Source organism: Haliotis rubra, unplaced genomic scaffold, assembly GCF_003918875.1.
Source record: "Haliotis rubra isolate DU_JTF1 unplaced genomic scaffold, ASM391887v1 Scf809, whole genome shotgun sequence".
Classification (NCBI taxonomy): Eukaryota; Metazoa; Mollusca; class Gastropoda; order Lepetellida; family Haliotidae; genus Haliotis; species Haliotis rubra.
This window is the reverse complement of record NW_025767534.1, coordinates 27,344-43,148: the sequence shown is the minus strand read 5'-3', so window position 1 is coordinate 43,148 and position 15,805 is coordinate 27,344. Positions and strand designations below refer to the sequence as shown.

General features: G+C 38.7%; 1 protein-coding gene across 1 annotated transcript; it reads right to left on the bottom strand.

Annotated features, from left to right (window-relative positions):
* Positions 1-17: 17 nt before the first annotated feature.
* Positions 18-14,237, bottom strand: LOC124261776. The gene is made up of 6 exons (XM_046696131.1): positions 14,051-14,237; positions 3,707-3,937; positions 2,423-2,749; positions 1,268-1,447; positions 1,013-1,162; positions 18-160 (listed from the first exon to the last, which is right to left on the bottom strand). Exons 1-6 carry the CDS (start codon positions 14,103-14,105, stop codon positions 18-20), a joined length of 1,086 nt encoding a protein of 361 aa, XP_046552087.1. The 5' UTR covers positions 14,106-14,237.
* Positions 14,238-15,805: the final 1,568 nt, after the last annotated feature.

The following is a 15,805-nucleotide window of genomic DNA, read 5'->3' as shown; positions in this document are numbered from 1 at the left end:
ATAATGTGTTAAGACACTCACTTCCCCTGCTTCAGTAAACAGAGACAGAGACCGAGAACAAGGATGAGTATCACGCCAACCATGATGGCGACACAAATATCGAGAACACTGATATTGGCAGGGTAAACGCGACACGACACAGGAACCTGCCTCTTTAATACTGAAAAAAAAATAAGAACGAAACGTTTGATTGTAAACAGCAAAGATATAGTACAAACACACAGGAAATACGTATACACATCGGGTAATAATGGATATTACATGTGGGTAAATCTCATGACGTTTATCTAGAGTACAAGCGACTAATGTCAAGGACAAAAGCGATTATATTGCACAGTGGTTAGAGCAGTACTTGCAGGCGAGCTTCCATTTCAATGTGGTGCAAGTATACTAAGATAATTAAGTGAATCATCCATCTTGTGTTGTCACCAACTAATTGTTAAAATAATTGGCAAAACTGAATTGACTCATTGAAATCTTCATGCCAAATTTATACAAATAAAAACGTTCAGATAGACAAATGTTCTGGTTGTGAATCATGGAAACATCCTGTTGTCTTTAACAATAATCGGCTCCCAAAGTTCGTCGTAATGAATAATGTGAGCACTGGAGGTATGTCAACGTTTCAAACCGCAGCATTACTTGATATTTGATATTTGTTACACATGTATGTAAAGGGTGGATCGAATAGATTCAGATCCTCTGACAGAGAAAGGAAGGTTATGTGATTGATCATATTCCTGTATGCCCTGTCAAGTGAGTGCTGTCCACTCGGTAACAGGGAGGCTTTCACCTACTACCTGTATAGTCATTCGAAGAAAACATAATACACGCATTTCCAGCATTATCAGCCTATCTCAAATTCGCAGGGCTTTTACATTATTACTGCCAAGCTTTAAGTTAGACAAGTCCTTTATCAATCTGAAATGCCATGGTAACCTTAATACGTTCTACCTTGCCACACCAAGAGATCTATGTAGTTTCAAAAAAACTAAAAAGCTATTTTTGTTACCTTGGATACAGTCTTCCCCCGTCCATCCCGACTTACATCCTGCCTCACACCGACCAGTGTCCCGAGGACAGGGGACTAACCCTCCCTCACACATCCGGGCACTGCAGTTACCCACACAGTTAGCGCCGTATTCCATTCCTTGAACACATTCTGTCAACAGTGAAGAGCATATCATGTAGCAAGTACATCTTTTGATCTGAGAGAAAGGCACATATCCCGCCGTGAAACATTTCAGCTGAGGACAAACTCTCTCACCTTGTGTGCAGTCCGCGGCGGACCATCCAGTTCTACATCCACCAACACGCCTGCCTTGTTTGACATCACAGCTGGAGTTCAGCTTACACTGGCGGTCCGCGCACGACTTCATACATCTGGCTCCATATCGCTGTCCTACTCCACACTCGTTTCCTGCTGGAAATGTCATGACACCCGGTGCTTGAAATAAAGCAGAATAGAACTCAGTGTATTCCGTAACAGATGACTTAACAGTGACATAAATACAGATTGTCGCTTAGAAAGGGGTCAAAAGTAAAATATGTTATATTTATTTGGGATGTTGTTCAGTAAACATGTTCTGGTACGATTATCGGACGTTTGGGGTTGAGGGCTATAAGTCAATCATTTAATCGTCATCAAACAAAGTCAGTAGACTCACCCAGCGAAAATAGCTCTTACGAAAGGGAAATATGTCACCTGACAGTCTACAAGAGTGAGTGAGTATATTTTTAAGCCGCTTTTAGCAATATTCCAGCAACATGACATCGAGGTACACCAGTGATGGACTTGAAATATTGTCTTGAGAACGACAAAATAGGGTGACTGTAAAACAAGAGCCAGGGCCGAAAGCGAGCACCAACTTGAACAAAGCAATCTTAGCATAGAGACCATTATTGGAATTGTTAAAGTGGTGTTAGTGGTATTGCCAGTTTGTGAAGGTGGGTTCTAAATTTTACCTCTGTCTTGTGCTCCTGACCAAACAGTCCACCAGAAATTGGCTTCACATAATGTACCAAGGGGTGGAATCAAACCGTGACGAAGCGCGACGAGCAAACGCTTTAACCACTAGGCTACCTCATCGTCCCTAGTCTAGAAGACGTTAGTTTGGTATGGATACAGTATGGGTTCGAATCCCGAACCGGGCTCAACTAAATAAGTACAGGAATCTGTACTTTACTGATAAAGTGTAAGCCATAACGTATGGTATCCATGGCCAGCCGATCGGGTTTCTTCTGAAGTTCTCTCTGCGACGACTTATACATTTCAGTACGCCTTATTTGTTGTATATATTTGGTACGGATCAGATGACTTAACTAAAGTTTGAATTGGAATGCATTCTAGTGAACCTGACTACCCTGCTTGTAATACTGGGTTAATCACACTTTAGTAATTAGCATGTCAGAGAAACCTTACTCAACATAGCTGGCGTCGTAGTCGTAGTCGGTGCTGTAGCCGGTGGTGCCGTCTGTGTGGCACTCTGCTGGTAATCTTCACTTGTCTCGATGTTCGTCACCCACACCTGCACCTCGGCAAAGTTAAGGATTGGATCATGTCTATCATTTGCCTTCTCTGTGTAGACAGTCAGGTAGCGCCAGATCCCAGGACAGGTGACGTTCAGGACGTCGGGGATGTCGGTCCCATCTCTGCGTCCTCTGACACTGTAGCATAGATTCCCCTCTTTTGGGGAAGATGAATTTCTTAGAGACGTATACAGCTGTATACCGTCACGTCGACCCTTGTCTGGAAAGAAATACATCAGGGATATACCGACAGGAACAACATCCCCTGAATTACTGACTATCATGGAAGAAAGTTAATAAACACAAAGAATATGTTTTGGGGGTGTTTTTTGAAACAGAACAATATTTTGATGTCAATGAAGCACGAGCTGATCATGGGCGTGACTGTCCTCGTGAAATTCAATGCCAGTATAATTACAGTGAAAGCCTAAATAGCAGTGATAATAGCAATAAACTACAGTGATAATACTGTTCACCCAGCGGACAAGGTTGCAAAACATCCCTAGGGTGGACACCGAGGCTGATATTATGATCTGTCACACAACTACTGCTTTTGATGTAACATTAGACGACCGAGCCGTGCCCCTGTCCCCTACATAGTCTTAAATATCCTCAAGAAATGTATATGCCACGCTAGATAAAACTATGCGGTCCCAGTAGCATCCATATGACTATTGCCCCCTATACCATCTACCGTACACTAGCATGTCACGTCCCTCTGCTGATCCTGACAGTTACAATGTAACACAACTACGATATTGATCTAGAACAAATAAAACTGCCATGTAACACTATGCCTTCAGTTACATCATGAACAATGATTCCTGATGTTACTGATGCATGTGTGTACCGTCCATACCTTTGGTGACTTAAACTGGTGATGTATGAATATTGTGTACTTGTACTGACCTCATAACAGTGACAATACTTTTACCGACTTCGAGTATACAGAACCTCAGTGACCATGACCCTACATTTGTATGATACACTGGCAACGTTTGTTTGTTGTTTTGCAGCTAGAGGGCTGCGGGCTGCGGGCTGCGGGCTGCGGGCCGTAAGTAATCAGTTCTGCATTTTGTGACCAGAAACTGCCTAACGATATCATTCATTGCTTCCATTTCATATATGCAAAAACATTTACTAAGTACAGTTCTCTTGTCAACATTTCGGTACTTACAGCTCATCCGGAAATAGATATTAACTTGAGGTGATGATACCACTGTCTGTAGGTCCACCTTCCACCAAGCTGTTTGCTGGTTGATATCAGTGTGGATATTTTTTACCCAGTTAAATGGATGTATAGCTCCATCAACCGCTTTACTGGCAGAGATGTTTCGGTAGGATGTGCTCATCCAAGCTGGTTTGTTCAGAGCAATGTTTTTCCTTTTACCTGTGACGGTAATTTTGCCTAAGAATGAAAAGATGAATTCAGGATAAATGAAACATCAGGAATGGTTATGGCATCGTCGTTAAGTGGTCAGCGTGTCAATCTGGATGCGACAAGCAGCCAGGGACTGCAGTTCATATTTATATATCTTTTTTTTGTGATTATTAAGCAAATATTTGCACTATGACAATACCACCCTGTCACAAGAAGCTTTTGTCCTCAAAAGCAAATAATGATATTTAAGAATATTCTCTATGATAATACAAACATACCATTTTGTATGGAACCACATTGATTAGGTTCTTGTGTGCAACAATAATGATACAGAGCAACATAATACATTTCAAAGGAATATATATCAATGTATCCAGAAGAAACACATCATAGAAAACAGGACCTAGAGATTTTCGAAGCTCTCATAGTGTTTAGATAGTCATTAACATTAACTTACGACTATCTTAGCTCCAGGAGAGCTTCGAAAATCTAGGCCCTTGGTGAGAGATGAGGATGTAACAAAAGGCTCAGAGAGTAAGACGTTTACGTCATGCCATAAATGGTGATACTCGTAATGAAAGGGGAATGTTAAAGTGAGTGAGTGAGTTAATATTTATCGTCACATCGGCAATATTTCAGTCATATCGTGACGAAAACATTTTACAATTATGTTAAAGATAAATAAAGTTATAAATTAAAAAACCTGTACAAAGGAAGTAAAAGTACTAGTGTATCACAGATATCCATTTAAAACTAGCAATTATTAGAACTATAAATGACAACACAATAGAAAAACAGGTTATAGATTGCCAACGACTGAAGGTAAATCACCATACCGGGGACCATGGGGACTTACAGTACATTTGCTTCCTGCATGGACCCTAGCTGGATTTACACCATCCCCTCAGCCGTTAGCAACGTAGACAAATCTAGCCATACATTTAAAACACACACATTTAAAACTTTACACACACTATCTCTACGATTAAAAAATAGCAATAATTAAATGACAACTTATATTACTAAAAAATCGAGTTCGTGAGAAATGAATGTTTCAACACAGTCAGGACACTTATTTCATCACAAGGGATACGTATCCTCTTTCAGGAGGATTCATAATTTTGTACAATACTTCGTCGTAACCCTCTTGAGGATACAGCCACTAGGTGTAACCAATATAGGGTTTTATTTCAGTAATTTATTGATAATCGGTCATTGTGTTTCCAGAAATCAGCCAACGTGGCTGTTCCCAGAAATGCCAACGTGGCTGGGTAACCAACAGAAGACGATGTCGTATTGGCCAGTAGCAAGATCATTATATAATTCAATAATTTCGATTAAAAGTGGATGTTTGCAAGAAAGATTTTGTGGAGGCCTGAAGGCAAGAAAGAGAATCTGAAAAGATTATGTATTGTTTATATTTAGGGTGTTTATTAATACATTTTAAGGCTGTTAATATTGCGTTAGCTTCTGCTGTGAAAATAGACCTGTTATCAGGTTATCTAGAAGATATTGTTTTGGAGCCAGTGACAGTGGCACAAGCTACTGAGCCACCATCCTTGGACCCATCTTTATATAAGGATTTGTATGTATTATATTTATTTCTTAATTGACTGAATTCTTGTTTATAATATAATTCAATCTCTGACTTTTTTAAATGTGGTTAATATTAGGTCAATGTGTGGCCTAACCATTTGCCAAGGAGGAGAAGAAAGCAAACAGGAAGGAGAGATATTTTCTAGCTCAATGCCAGCAGCAGAAAGGCAAGGTTTGACTTTTCGCCCCAGAGGTGGAACAAGAGAAGGGTTTTTGTTTTACAGATCCTCAAAAAGAGGATTCAAAACACAGTTAAATGCAGGATTTGACTCATTAGAATATAGTTTTGTTACATACTGCAAGGACAATTTTATGCGGCGTTGTGTAAGAGATGGCCCATCACCCTCGACGTAGAGACTGTCAAGAGGAGAAGTTCGAAAAGACCCAAGACAAAGTCTCAGGCCTTGGTGATGGATAGAATCAAGTAGTTGTAGGTTGCTTTTTCAGGCTCCACCATAGGCAATGGAGCCATAATCAAGTTTGGAACGGACCAGTGATCGATATAGATGGAGGAGGGTAGTTGATCCCCTCCCCACTTAGAATTGGAAACGACTTTCAACAAGTCAAGCGCCTTCAGGCATTTAGTTTTAAGGGATTTAATATGTGGTAGAAACGTTAAGTGTGAGTCAAAAATAATACCCAGGCTTGGCCTCCTTCACAACTTTTATGGGTGTGCCGTTTAGAGATAGTTCCGGGTCTTTATGCGGTTTGTATTTACGGTAGAAATGTATACAATTAGGTTTTGATTTAGAAACTTTCAAGTTGTTTTCAAGACACCATTTATATATTTTGTTTAAACATAATTGTAGTTGCCGTTCAATAGTATGCATATTTTTACCACGACAAGAAATATTAAAATCATCCACAAAAAGTGATCCATCGATTGAATAATTTAAAACCTTGGATAAACTGTTGATCTTCATACTAAATAAAGTAACAGACAAAATACTGCCTTGTGGAACACCCCGATCCTGACTGTAATGCTCAGACAGGGTAGATCCCACGCGGACTTGAAATTGTCTGTCATTTAAAAAGTTAGCTATAAATTGAGGCAAATGGCCTTGCAATCCGAAGCCCTGTAAATCTTTTAAAATGCCATATTGCCACGTAGTGTCATATGCTTTTTCAAGACAAAAAAAGATAGATACAGCCTGGTGTTAATTAATTAGAGCATTTCTAACAAATGATTCCAAACGCACTCACAGCAAAAATAACTTGGTTTCCGCAATGCAGAAACCTGGTGGAAAGTGGACTGAAACTTAAGTTTCCACCTAGAATCCAGTGAGTTTCCGTTCTTTTACATTGAGTTTCCGCAATAACGGAAACTTACTAGTACCCACTTTCTAAGGGTTTCCGCAAGGTTTCCGTTATCCACACTCCAACAGGTTTCTGCAAGGTATCCGTTACCCACACTCCGACAAGTTTCCGTTGAGTTTCTGTTAACTTTGAATCCATCAGGTTTCAGAAAGGCTTCAGTTATAAAAAGACTCCAGCAGGTTTCCGCAGAGTTTCAGTTACCAACAATCTGACATAGTTTCCGCATAGTTTCAGTTACCGGTTTCAATTTCAGGTTCACAGGTTTTCATATGCGTTTCAAAGAGACAAATTTAAACATTATTCTTTATTCATATCATAAACTATTCTTAAAAACAATATAAGCAATTTGTTATTATCATGACATTTACTTAAAGAAAACAGAATATATAATAAGATTCATTGTTTTATTTTCTCAACATGAATATGAATAAGCATTTAAGGCAAACAAAGATCATACATATAACTAGTAATATAGCACTAAAAACAGGGCAAAACATTTTGGCAGAACTCAATCCAGTTTAAGAAATCATATATCATTTATAACAAAGTAGTCATTTTTCATCACTTAAACTTTCATTCACTTATTATTTTGAAATAGCATGTTAGATGAAATTTATTTCTAAAATCATGCTAATGGTGAAAAACAACATTAACATACAACTTAACACAGTAATAAAACATAGCTGAATCGGAAATATATTTGCACGCCTTGGCATTCAGCCACACACGCTATGTCACAACTATCGCCAAACATCGACTATGATATACATCATACAATAACACAACATACAGCTTACAATACAAAAATAAAATAAAATAAAAATTACATTATGAAATTGAAAATAAACTCACTTATATTGCAATTAGGGGCATCCCTGGACGGAGATCCCTCCGGTTGGTTGGATGCCTCATCCTCGTCCTCACTTAGTGATCGACAGTGCTTCTGTTTTTTTACGGAAACCACTTTGTATATCTGTTATAAGGTTATTTGTTTCCAAGTACCAAACAAGTCGATTATTTATCATGCGTTCCATGGTCTTGCAAACGCAGCTAGTAAGTTTAATTGCCTATAATTGGAATGATCAGTATGATCACGTCCAGGTTTTAGAGAAGGAACAATTATAGCATCGCGCCACGACGAAGGAAATTTTCCAGATGTCCAAATATCATCAAAAATAGATAAGAGCGTCTCTAAACGTGATTCAGGAGCTGGTAATGTATGTTATCAGCTCCGGAAGCAGTATCGTGAGCCTGGTCAAGAGCAGTATGAAGCTCGTGGATTGAAAAGGTATTGTTATAATCTTCCCCATTATCTGAATTGAAATTAATAGCTTTCTTTTCTTGCTGTTTTTGATAGTTTTGGAATTCAGGTACATAACTAGATGAGGAGGAATGTTTGGCCAACGTCTCACCAAGTTTATTTGCAATATCTGATTTATCAGCCAATAGCTGATTCCCATCTTTGAGATGGTGTATGCTGGATTTAGAGCCCTTACCCTTGATTTTCTGGATCATATTTCACACCTTTGATATCGGTATGCGCGAAATATTTTTTGAGAAATAGTTTCTGAGAAATAGTTTCGCCAAGATTGGCGTTTACTTTGCTTGAAAGTACGTCGTGCTTTGGCGTTTAAAATTTAAAATTTGTTCAAATTGTGGACCATAGGATGGCGACGTAAATAGTGCTCGGCTTTTTTCCATGCCTTCCTAGCCTGTTTGCATTCATTTTAAAACCATGGTTTTCGTACGTGAGGAATTGCAGAGGACTTTGGGATACACTCGTCAGCTATGAAAAGCATTTTATGGCATCAGGTTTGTCATTAAAAAGTTCAGGATTTAGTTTGTCAGCACAGAGAGTTTCATATAAATGCCAGTTAGCCTTTTTAAAATTCCATCTTAATGATGGAGGAACATCAGATGGATTCATGGGCTTTAGTATTGTTGGGAAATGGTCACTTCCACAGAGGTCGCCGTGGACTGACCATTCGAAATAACTCAGTAGGCTTGAGTCAGTAATAGACAAATCAAGAGCTGAACATGTTCCTGTGACAGGGTGTAAATACGTATTTAAGCCGTCATTATAAATACATAAATCATTGTTTGAAATAAAATCCTCCAGTAATTTACCTTTGGTGTTTGTATTGGTGCTACCCCAGAGTGGGTTGAGCCATTTTAATCCCCTTGATTTGTCATAAAGAGTTTGCAGATCAGCTAGTTGGACCGACGATGAAGGCGGAATGTACAAAGAGCATAAAGTTAAAGCAGCCTGTAATGTAAGTCGAACTGCAACGACTTGAAGATTTGTTTTAAGTGGAACTGAGCTATGGATAACATTGTTCCTCACCAGGATGGATGATCCACCAGAAGCTCTTTCACCCGGAGGAGAAAAACAATGATATGCATTGAACTGACGGAAGTCAAAGTTATCTGCCTGTTTCAGACAGGTTTCTTGGATGCAAAACGCTGACGGTTTAAAATCTTGGTTTAATAACTGTAAATCGTTTAAGGAGTCCTCTTCATTTCCATTAAATAATAGCTGAAGACATTATTTCTTCGGCGGATGTACAGGAGATGTAGCCCTCACCTTCCTAGAGGGTGACAAGCTATGAATCCGACCTTGGCTATGGTCGGAGACATCCATGGCCTCAAGTGATCCAAACTTATTATATAGTTGGACCTGGTCATTTGACCCCTTCGGAGGTCTGTTGCTTTGATTTTTCTTATTGATTTCATTGCTCGGTCTGGATGTAGTTTTCACACTTGATTTCACATTTGAGTCTGATTTAGATGCTTGTTTCTGAGAAGCAGATGAATCCTTTTCAGAAGATGCAATGGTCTGAACAATGGTTTGTACACTGGAAGTTACTTTTGGAGTTTTGCCTGAATTTCATCAGCCAGCAATGTGGGAGCTGATGTTCTAGCCCACGTATAATCCGTTTGACAAACGACTGAACTGCATGAAACGTACTTTGGTTTAGAGGCCTGAACAGAAGCAGAAACAACGGTAGCATAACTCGGGCCTGACTGTTCTTGAACAATCTGTTTTGCTTCAAAGAACGAAACATTTTGCTCATGCTTCACTCGTGAAATCTTTGATTGTAACTTCCGGGAAGGTAATTCCTTCGATGAGGAAGGATGGCAGCCAGAGAAATTGACACATTCAGGTGTTTTATCACAAAGGGTACTGTCTTGGCACGCTCCAGCACATCGTTGGCATGCAGCTGGATTGTGGCAAGACTTTGACCCGTGACCATACTTTTGGCAATTATAACACCTTAAGGGGTTGGAATAAAAGTATCAACCCTTAAGTTGCAATATCCTGCTTTCAGAGATTTTGGATGCATCGAGACAAATTGTGAACAAAATGTGAACAGGTAAGTTTTACTGTAAATCGTTTGACGTGAGTAACGCCTTGGGATTGCAGTTCAGTAACGATGTCAGTTTCAGTCATGTCAGACAGGCAACGTTCAATATCACGGACGATGCCTTTGCTGGTATTTAATGTCCTGTGAAGGGACACCTCCACAGGAACATTTGCTAAAGACTTTGTTTTGAGCAGAATTTTAGACTCTATTTCTTTCCTGCATTCGATTAGCAGGGAACCAGATCGTAGCTTTTTGATGTCTTTCCCCAGCCAAACCTTCAATGCCCTTTGACACCGCAAAGGGATTTAAATTGAGAGGGCCACCGTCAGGGGCACACATCACAATGAAATGAGGGCTATTATCAGGGTTATTGACAGTTGTGTGCGCTTCATCATCAGAAGAAAACGAATCATCAGATTCGTGTGAACTTTTTTTAAGTGGGGGTGCCATGGTAGAAAAAATATATGATTCACCCTCCTAGCTCCTCACCCACCATGGTGTGTCAACAAGGACGATGCCTCATGTCTGTGGATCTCCAGCAGACAACAGCAAGGATACTAGGAGGGTATACTCAAGCAGAAAATATCTTGAAAAGATAAATCCCACCAGATTGGCCCATGAGCCACCGCCTTCTGGGCATTAAGACTCTAGGCAAAGTTCATGAAAAACATATTACAAAATCAATTAGTGTAAATGAACAAAGGGTGCCAAGACCAAAATTCAACAATTCCAAATCAAATTTTGTGCAATTACATATAATCAATGCACAGGGCTTGGCGTGACCAGCCAATTGATAGAACCGGGCCAGTTCTACCACCCGTCTAGGTGAAGTAAGGGTCGAAGTGGTATGTTGGGCAAAGGAACGCTGTTCCTGGAACCAGTGCTCTCAACCACCAAACTCCCGTCCTCCACCGACACAGGGGCGCAACCCACGGCAAACGGGTTGGTGGACCAAATATACCCCCGGGTCCACAACGAGGGGTTGAAGGGCGCTTAGCGTTACCCAACACGCCTGGGGAATGTTAAATGATTGCTGGGTAAGTTATTTGAGATTCGAAAATTCGGCCAGGTAACACTGAGAAGTAGCTTTTTTGACAACTGAATGTAGGCAAAGGTCCCTGTATGACGAACATATAGGTAGTGACATTATTTACATTACTTTACACAGGGAGCCGGTAGTAAGTTCTAACAAAATGAGTGAGTGAGTGAGTTAATATTTTAAGTCACATTGGCAATATTTCAGCCATATCGTGACTATAAACAAGTTATAATTTTACAATAAATAATGGTAAATTCTAAAAGAAACTGTCAGCGAAGGACAGTAATCTAACAAAATGAGAGTATGGTGTGATTTATTGGCAAATAATCTATATACAATAATACAAATATTACGAATTATATGGTAATAAATATTGTAATGTGGCCAAAAATGGTATTTAGGGTAGTATAGTGATTGCTGGGTGGTGGACTATGATATTCGAATGAGGGGATGGGGTAGATTTAACTGAAATAGTAGCTTTAAGAATGGTGATAGTGACAGTTAACGCCCTGATCTTGAAGAACATTTAAACAATTACAGCTGTGGTTAAGACTGGTCACTGCAGCCACTAGAGGAATGATGGAACTTAGATATATCAATGACGATATTGCATTAATCCAACAATCTTTGAAAGTTAACCTCATTCCCCTTAAGACTTATACCCATACGTTTAAGACTGAATTAATCATTTTGTTCATTAGCGATAACTTTTGCAATTGTGTTAAAATGATTATCATGGAATCCCGACTTGACTTGGCAGCAATAGTATTAAAGTGGTTTCTTAAAGAAATTGTTGTAATAGAACTAGGCTTTCTGGTTGTAGGCAGGTGATATCGTGGGACGTAAGGTTTTGGTAAAGTTACAAGATGAGCAGGATTCTGTGTTGAGAGAGAACATAAGCACGGTGGTACTATCATGCAAAAGGAACAATCCGTGATGACTCCTTGACCATCAGGGCAAGTGATGGTTAGTAATGAAGCGCTATTGAAAAGTACAGTTACAAGTATCGCAGTTACAATGCATACCCTATCTCAAAGTAAATACAAGGAAATATCCCATGTGGTACCTTTCTGGAAGACCAAAAGGTACCACACTCAAGGATAAAGGTTGAGTGTGGTTATACGGTCTATCTGTTAACGTGGACATATAGTAACATAGAAGATTCTTCCGTACTGATGTGGTCGTAAATGTTGTTGTAACATATAGTCAAAGATAAATGTTGTTGTAACATATAGTCTAAGAGAGATGCTGTTGCAACATATAGTCAAAGATAAATGTTGTTGTAACATATGGCCTACGAGAGATGCTGTTGTAACATATGGTCTAAGAGAGATGCTGTTGTAACATATAGTCAAAGATAAATGTTGTTGTAACATATAGTCTAAGAGAGATGCTGTTGTAACATATAGTCAAAGATAAATGTTGTTGTAACATATGGTCTAAGAGAGATGCTGTTGTAACATATAGTCAAAGATAAATGTTGTTGTAACATATAGTCTAAGAGAGATGCTGTTGTAACATATAGTCAAAGATAAATGTTGTGTAACATATTATGGTCTAAGAGAGATGCTGTTGTAACATATAGTCAAAGATAAATGTTGTTGTAACATATAGTCTAAGAGAGATGCTGTTGTAACATATAGTCAAAGATAAATGTTGTTGTAACATATTATGGTCTAAGAGAGATGCTGTTGTAACATATAGTCAAAGATAAATGTTGTGTAACATATTATGGTCTAAGAGAGATGCTGTTGTAACATATGGTCTAAGAGAGATGCTGTTGTAACATATAGTCAAACATAAATGTTGTGTAACATATTATGGTCTAAGAGAGATGCTGTTGTAACATATGGTCTAAGAGAGATGCTGTTGTAACATATAGTCAAAGATAAATGTTGTGTAACATATTATGGTCTAAGAGAGATGCTGTTGTAACATATGGTCTAAGAGAGATGCTGTTGTAACATATAGTCAAAGATAAATGTTGTTGTAACATATAGTCTAAGATAAATGCTGTTGTAACATATGGTCTAAGATAAATGCTGTTGTAACATATAGTCTAAGATAAATGCTGTTGTAACGTATGGTCTCAGATAAATGCTGTTGTAACATATAGTCTCAGATAAATGCTATTGTAACATATAGTCTAAGATAAATGTAGTTGTAGCATATGGTCTAAGATAAATGTTGTTGTAACATATAGTCTAAGATAAATGCTGTTGTAACATATGGTCTAAGATAAATGCTGTTGTAACATATGGTCTAAGAGAGATGCTGTTGTAACATATGGTCTCAGATAAATCCTGTTACTAAATATGGTCTCAGATAAATGCTGTTGTAACATATGGTCTCAGATAAATGCTGTTGTAACATATGGTCTAAGATAAATGCTGTTGTAACATATAGTCTAAGATAAATGCTGTTGTAACGTATGGTCTCAGATAAATGCTGTTGTAACATATAGTCTCAGATAAATGCTATTGTAACATATAGTCTAAGATAAATGTAGTTGTAGCATATGGTCTAAGATAAATGTTGTTGTAACATATAGTCTAAGATAAATGCTGTTGTAACATATGGTCTAAGATAAATGCTGTTGTAACATATGGTCTAAGAGAGATGCTGTTGTAACATATGGTCTCAGATAAATCCTGTTACTAAATATGGTCTCAGATAAATGCTGTTGTAACATATGGTCTCAGATAAATGCTGTTGTAACATATGGTCTAAGATAAATGTTGTTGTAACATATGGTCTCAGATAAATGCTGTTGTAACATATTGTCTAAGAGAATACCACTGGATAGAAACACATTAGGCTCACCTGCTGAAAGACGGACACACATTGTTAGCAACACCGCACAGCACCACACAGCCATTATTAGTGGGAGGAAAGTAGCAAACAGCGTACAATATTAACACAAACACCAGGGTGGACCCTGTGCTGGCCTGGCAAAGTTTATACTCTCCCACTTGTTGCACTTGGCATGCAATCTCATGATACGAAGTGGGCCTAAGGAGAGCTCTCAAGTGGTGACCTCCAGACGTCCCATCTCTCATGCTTCGTCCTTCTAAAGATTAACATTTGATTTTCTAACTTAACGATCATTTGCATAATTTTTTTCTCATAATAATATGAATATAACACATGGGTGGGTCTTCAGTATTATTTTAAATGTAATCACATACATGTAAATGAACTACCTGAAACGGTGCGTGTGCGCGCGAGCATGCATGTGTCTGTGTTGCTGTTATCGAAGGGGACACTGAATACTACCGATTTTACACATGATAGGCCGCGTTTCCTTCAATTCTCAATTAACTCCAACTACTCGAAGAGCCGTTTACAGATATTTTCCTGTCCATGTCCATCTCAAGGTTCACACAGGCGAGTGCAACGTCAGCCTTCAAGTTGTCGGAAAATACCCATTCAAACTTATGTTGATGTGAAATGTACTCTGGACTAGACGATCCAGTGATCAACAGCAAGAGCATCGATCTGAGCAATTGGGAACCGATGACATGTGTCAACCATGTCAGCGAGCCTGACAATCCGATCCCGTTAGTCGCCTCTTACAAGCATGGGTTACTGAAGATCAATATTCTACGTTATGCAACGTTTAAAAGTTTCAGTCAAAATTTCTGGGAATGGCTGTAATATTACCGATGCGATGTTAAATTTTAACTCACTCACTCACTCTAATAAATTTTCACAGCTGCAACCTGAAACGTAATGAGATTGCCTTTGCCTCTTGCAAAAATATATCTTGAAAAGTCTACTAATGTCAATTGTTTCTTCAAATATTTTGTATTGTACACGTTTCTCAAAACTTTCGGTATTAATTGTCATAATTGTGGTGGTAGTTGATATGTGACGATGGATTTATCATAAAGACCACGCTTACATGATGTAGCTGATATCATCAGTGGCCAACTCAGTTTAAGCCTCAACGCCTAACTAACGTTCATGTAATATACATGTTTTCATTTGTCTAAACTTTCCATAAGCCATATAGAAGCATTCTCATTGGCTTAATAACGTGCAATTAAAAACATGCATTTCACGCCACCACGCTCTCTGCCTGATCGGACTATACAGGTAGCAAAGGTACTGTAAGTCCCCATAGTCCCTAGTATGATGATCTACCTTCAGAAGCAGTTGTTGGCGATCTATAGCCCGTTTTTATATTGCGTTGTCCAAATAGTGCTATCAGTTTTAACTTTTAGTTGTAATTGTGATATTGTAGTTGTTTTACTGTCCTTCGTCGACAGGTTTTTATAAGAAACACATGTTCCCTTTCAATGTTACATATGTTCTCGTCACGATATGGCTGAAATATTGCCGATGTGACTTATTAATAACTCACTCACTCACTCACTCTGCCTGATCATTTGGCTAGTGGCTTTCGGGAAGGAACAACCCTCCGGAAGTTAGGGCAATTGTACTATTGCTTCACCTAAAATATGGAAAACATCGATATCGGAAAGTGTATAAGTAGCGATTATTTTATAAATCTATAAATTTTCACGTTTAGCATTTCTAAATGCCATTCAAAGACTTTTATATCACACTAATCAT

Coding starts and splice junctions, on each gene's coding strand:
- LOC124261776 (XM_046696131.1), bottom strand. CDS start 14,105: ATGGCTGTGTGGTGCTGTGCGGTGTTGCTAACAATGTGTGTCCGTCTT. Junction 1,163..1,267: donor CGCCGCGGACTGCACACAAG/GTGAGAGAGTTT, acceptor CACTGTTGACAG/AATGTGTTCAAGGAATGGAA. Junction 161..1,012: donor GGGGGAAGACTGTATCCAAG/GTAACAAAAATA, acceptor TTTTTTTTTCAG/TATTAAAGAGGCAGGTTCCT.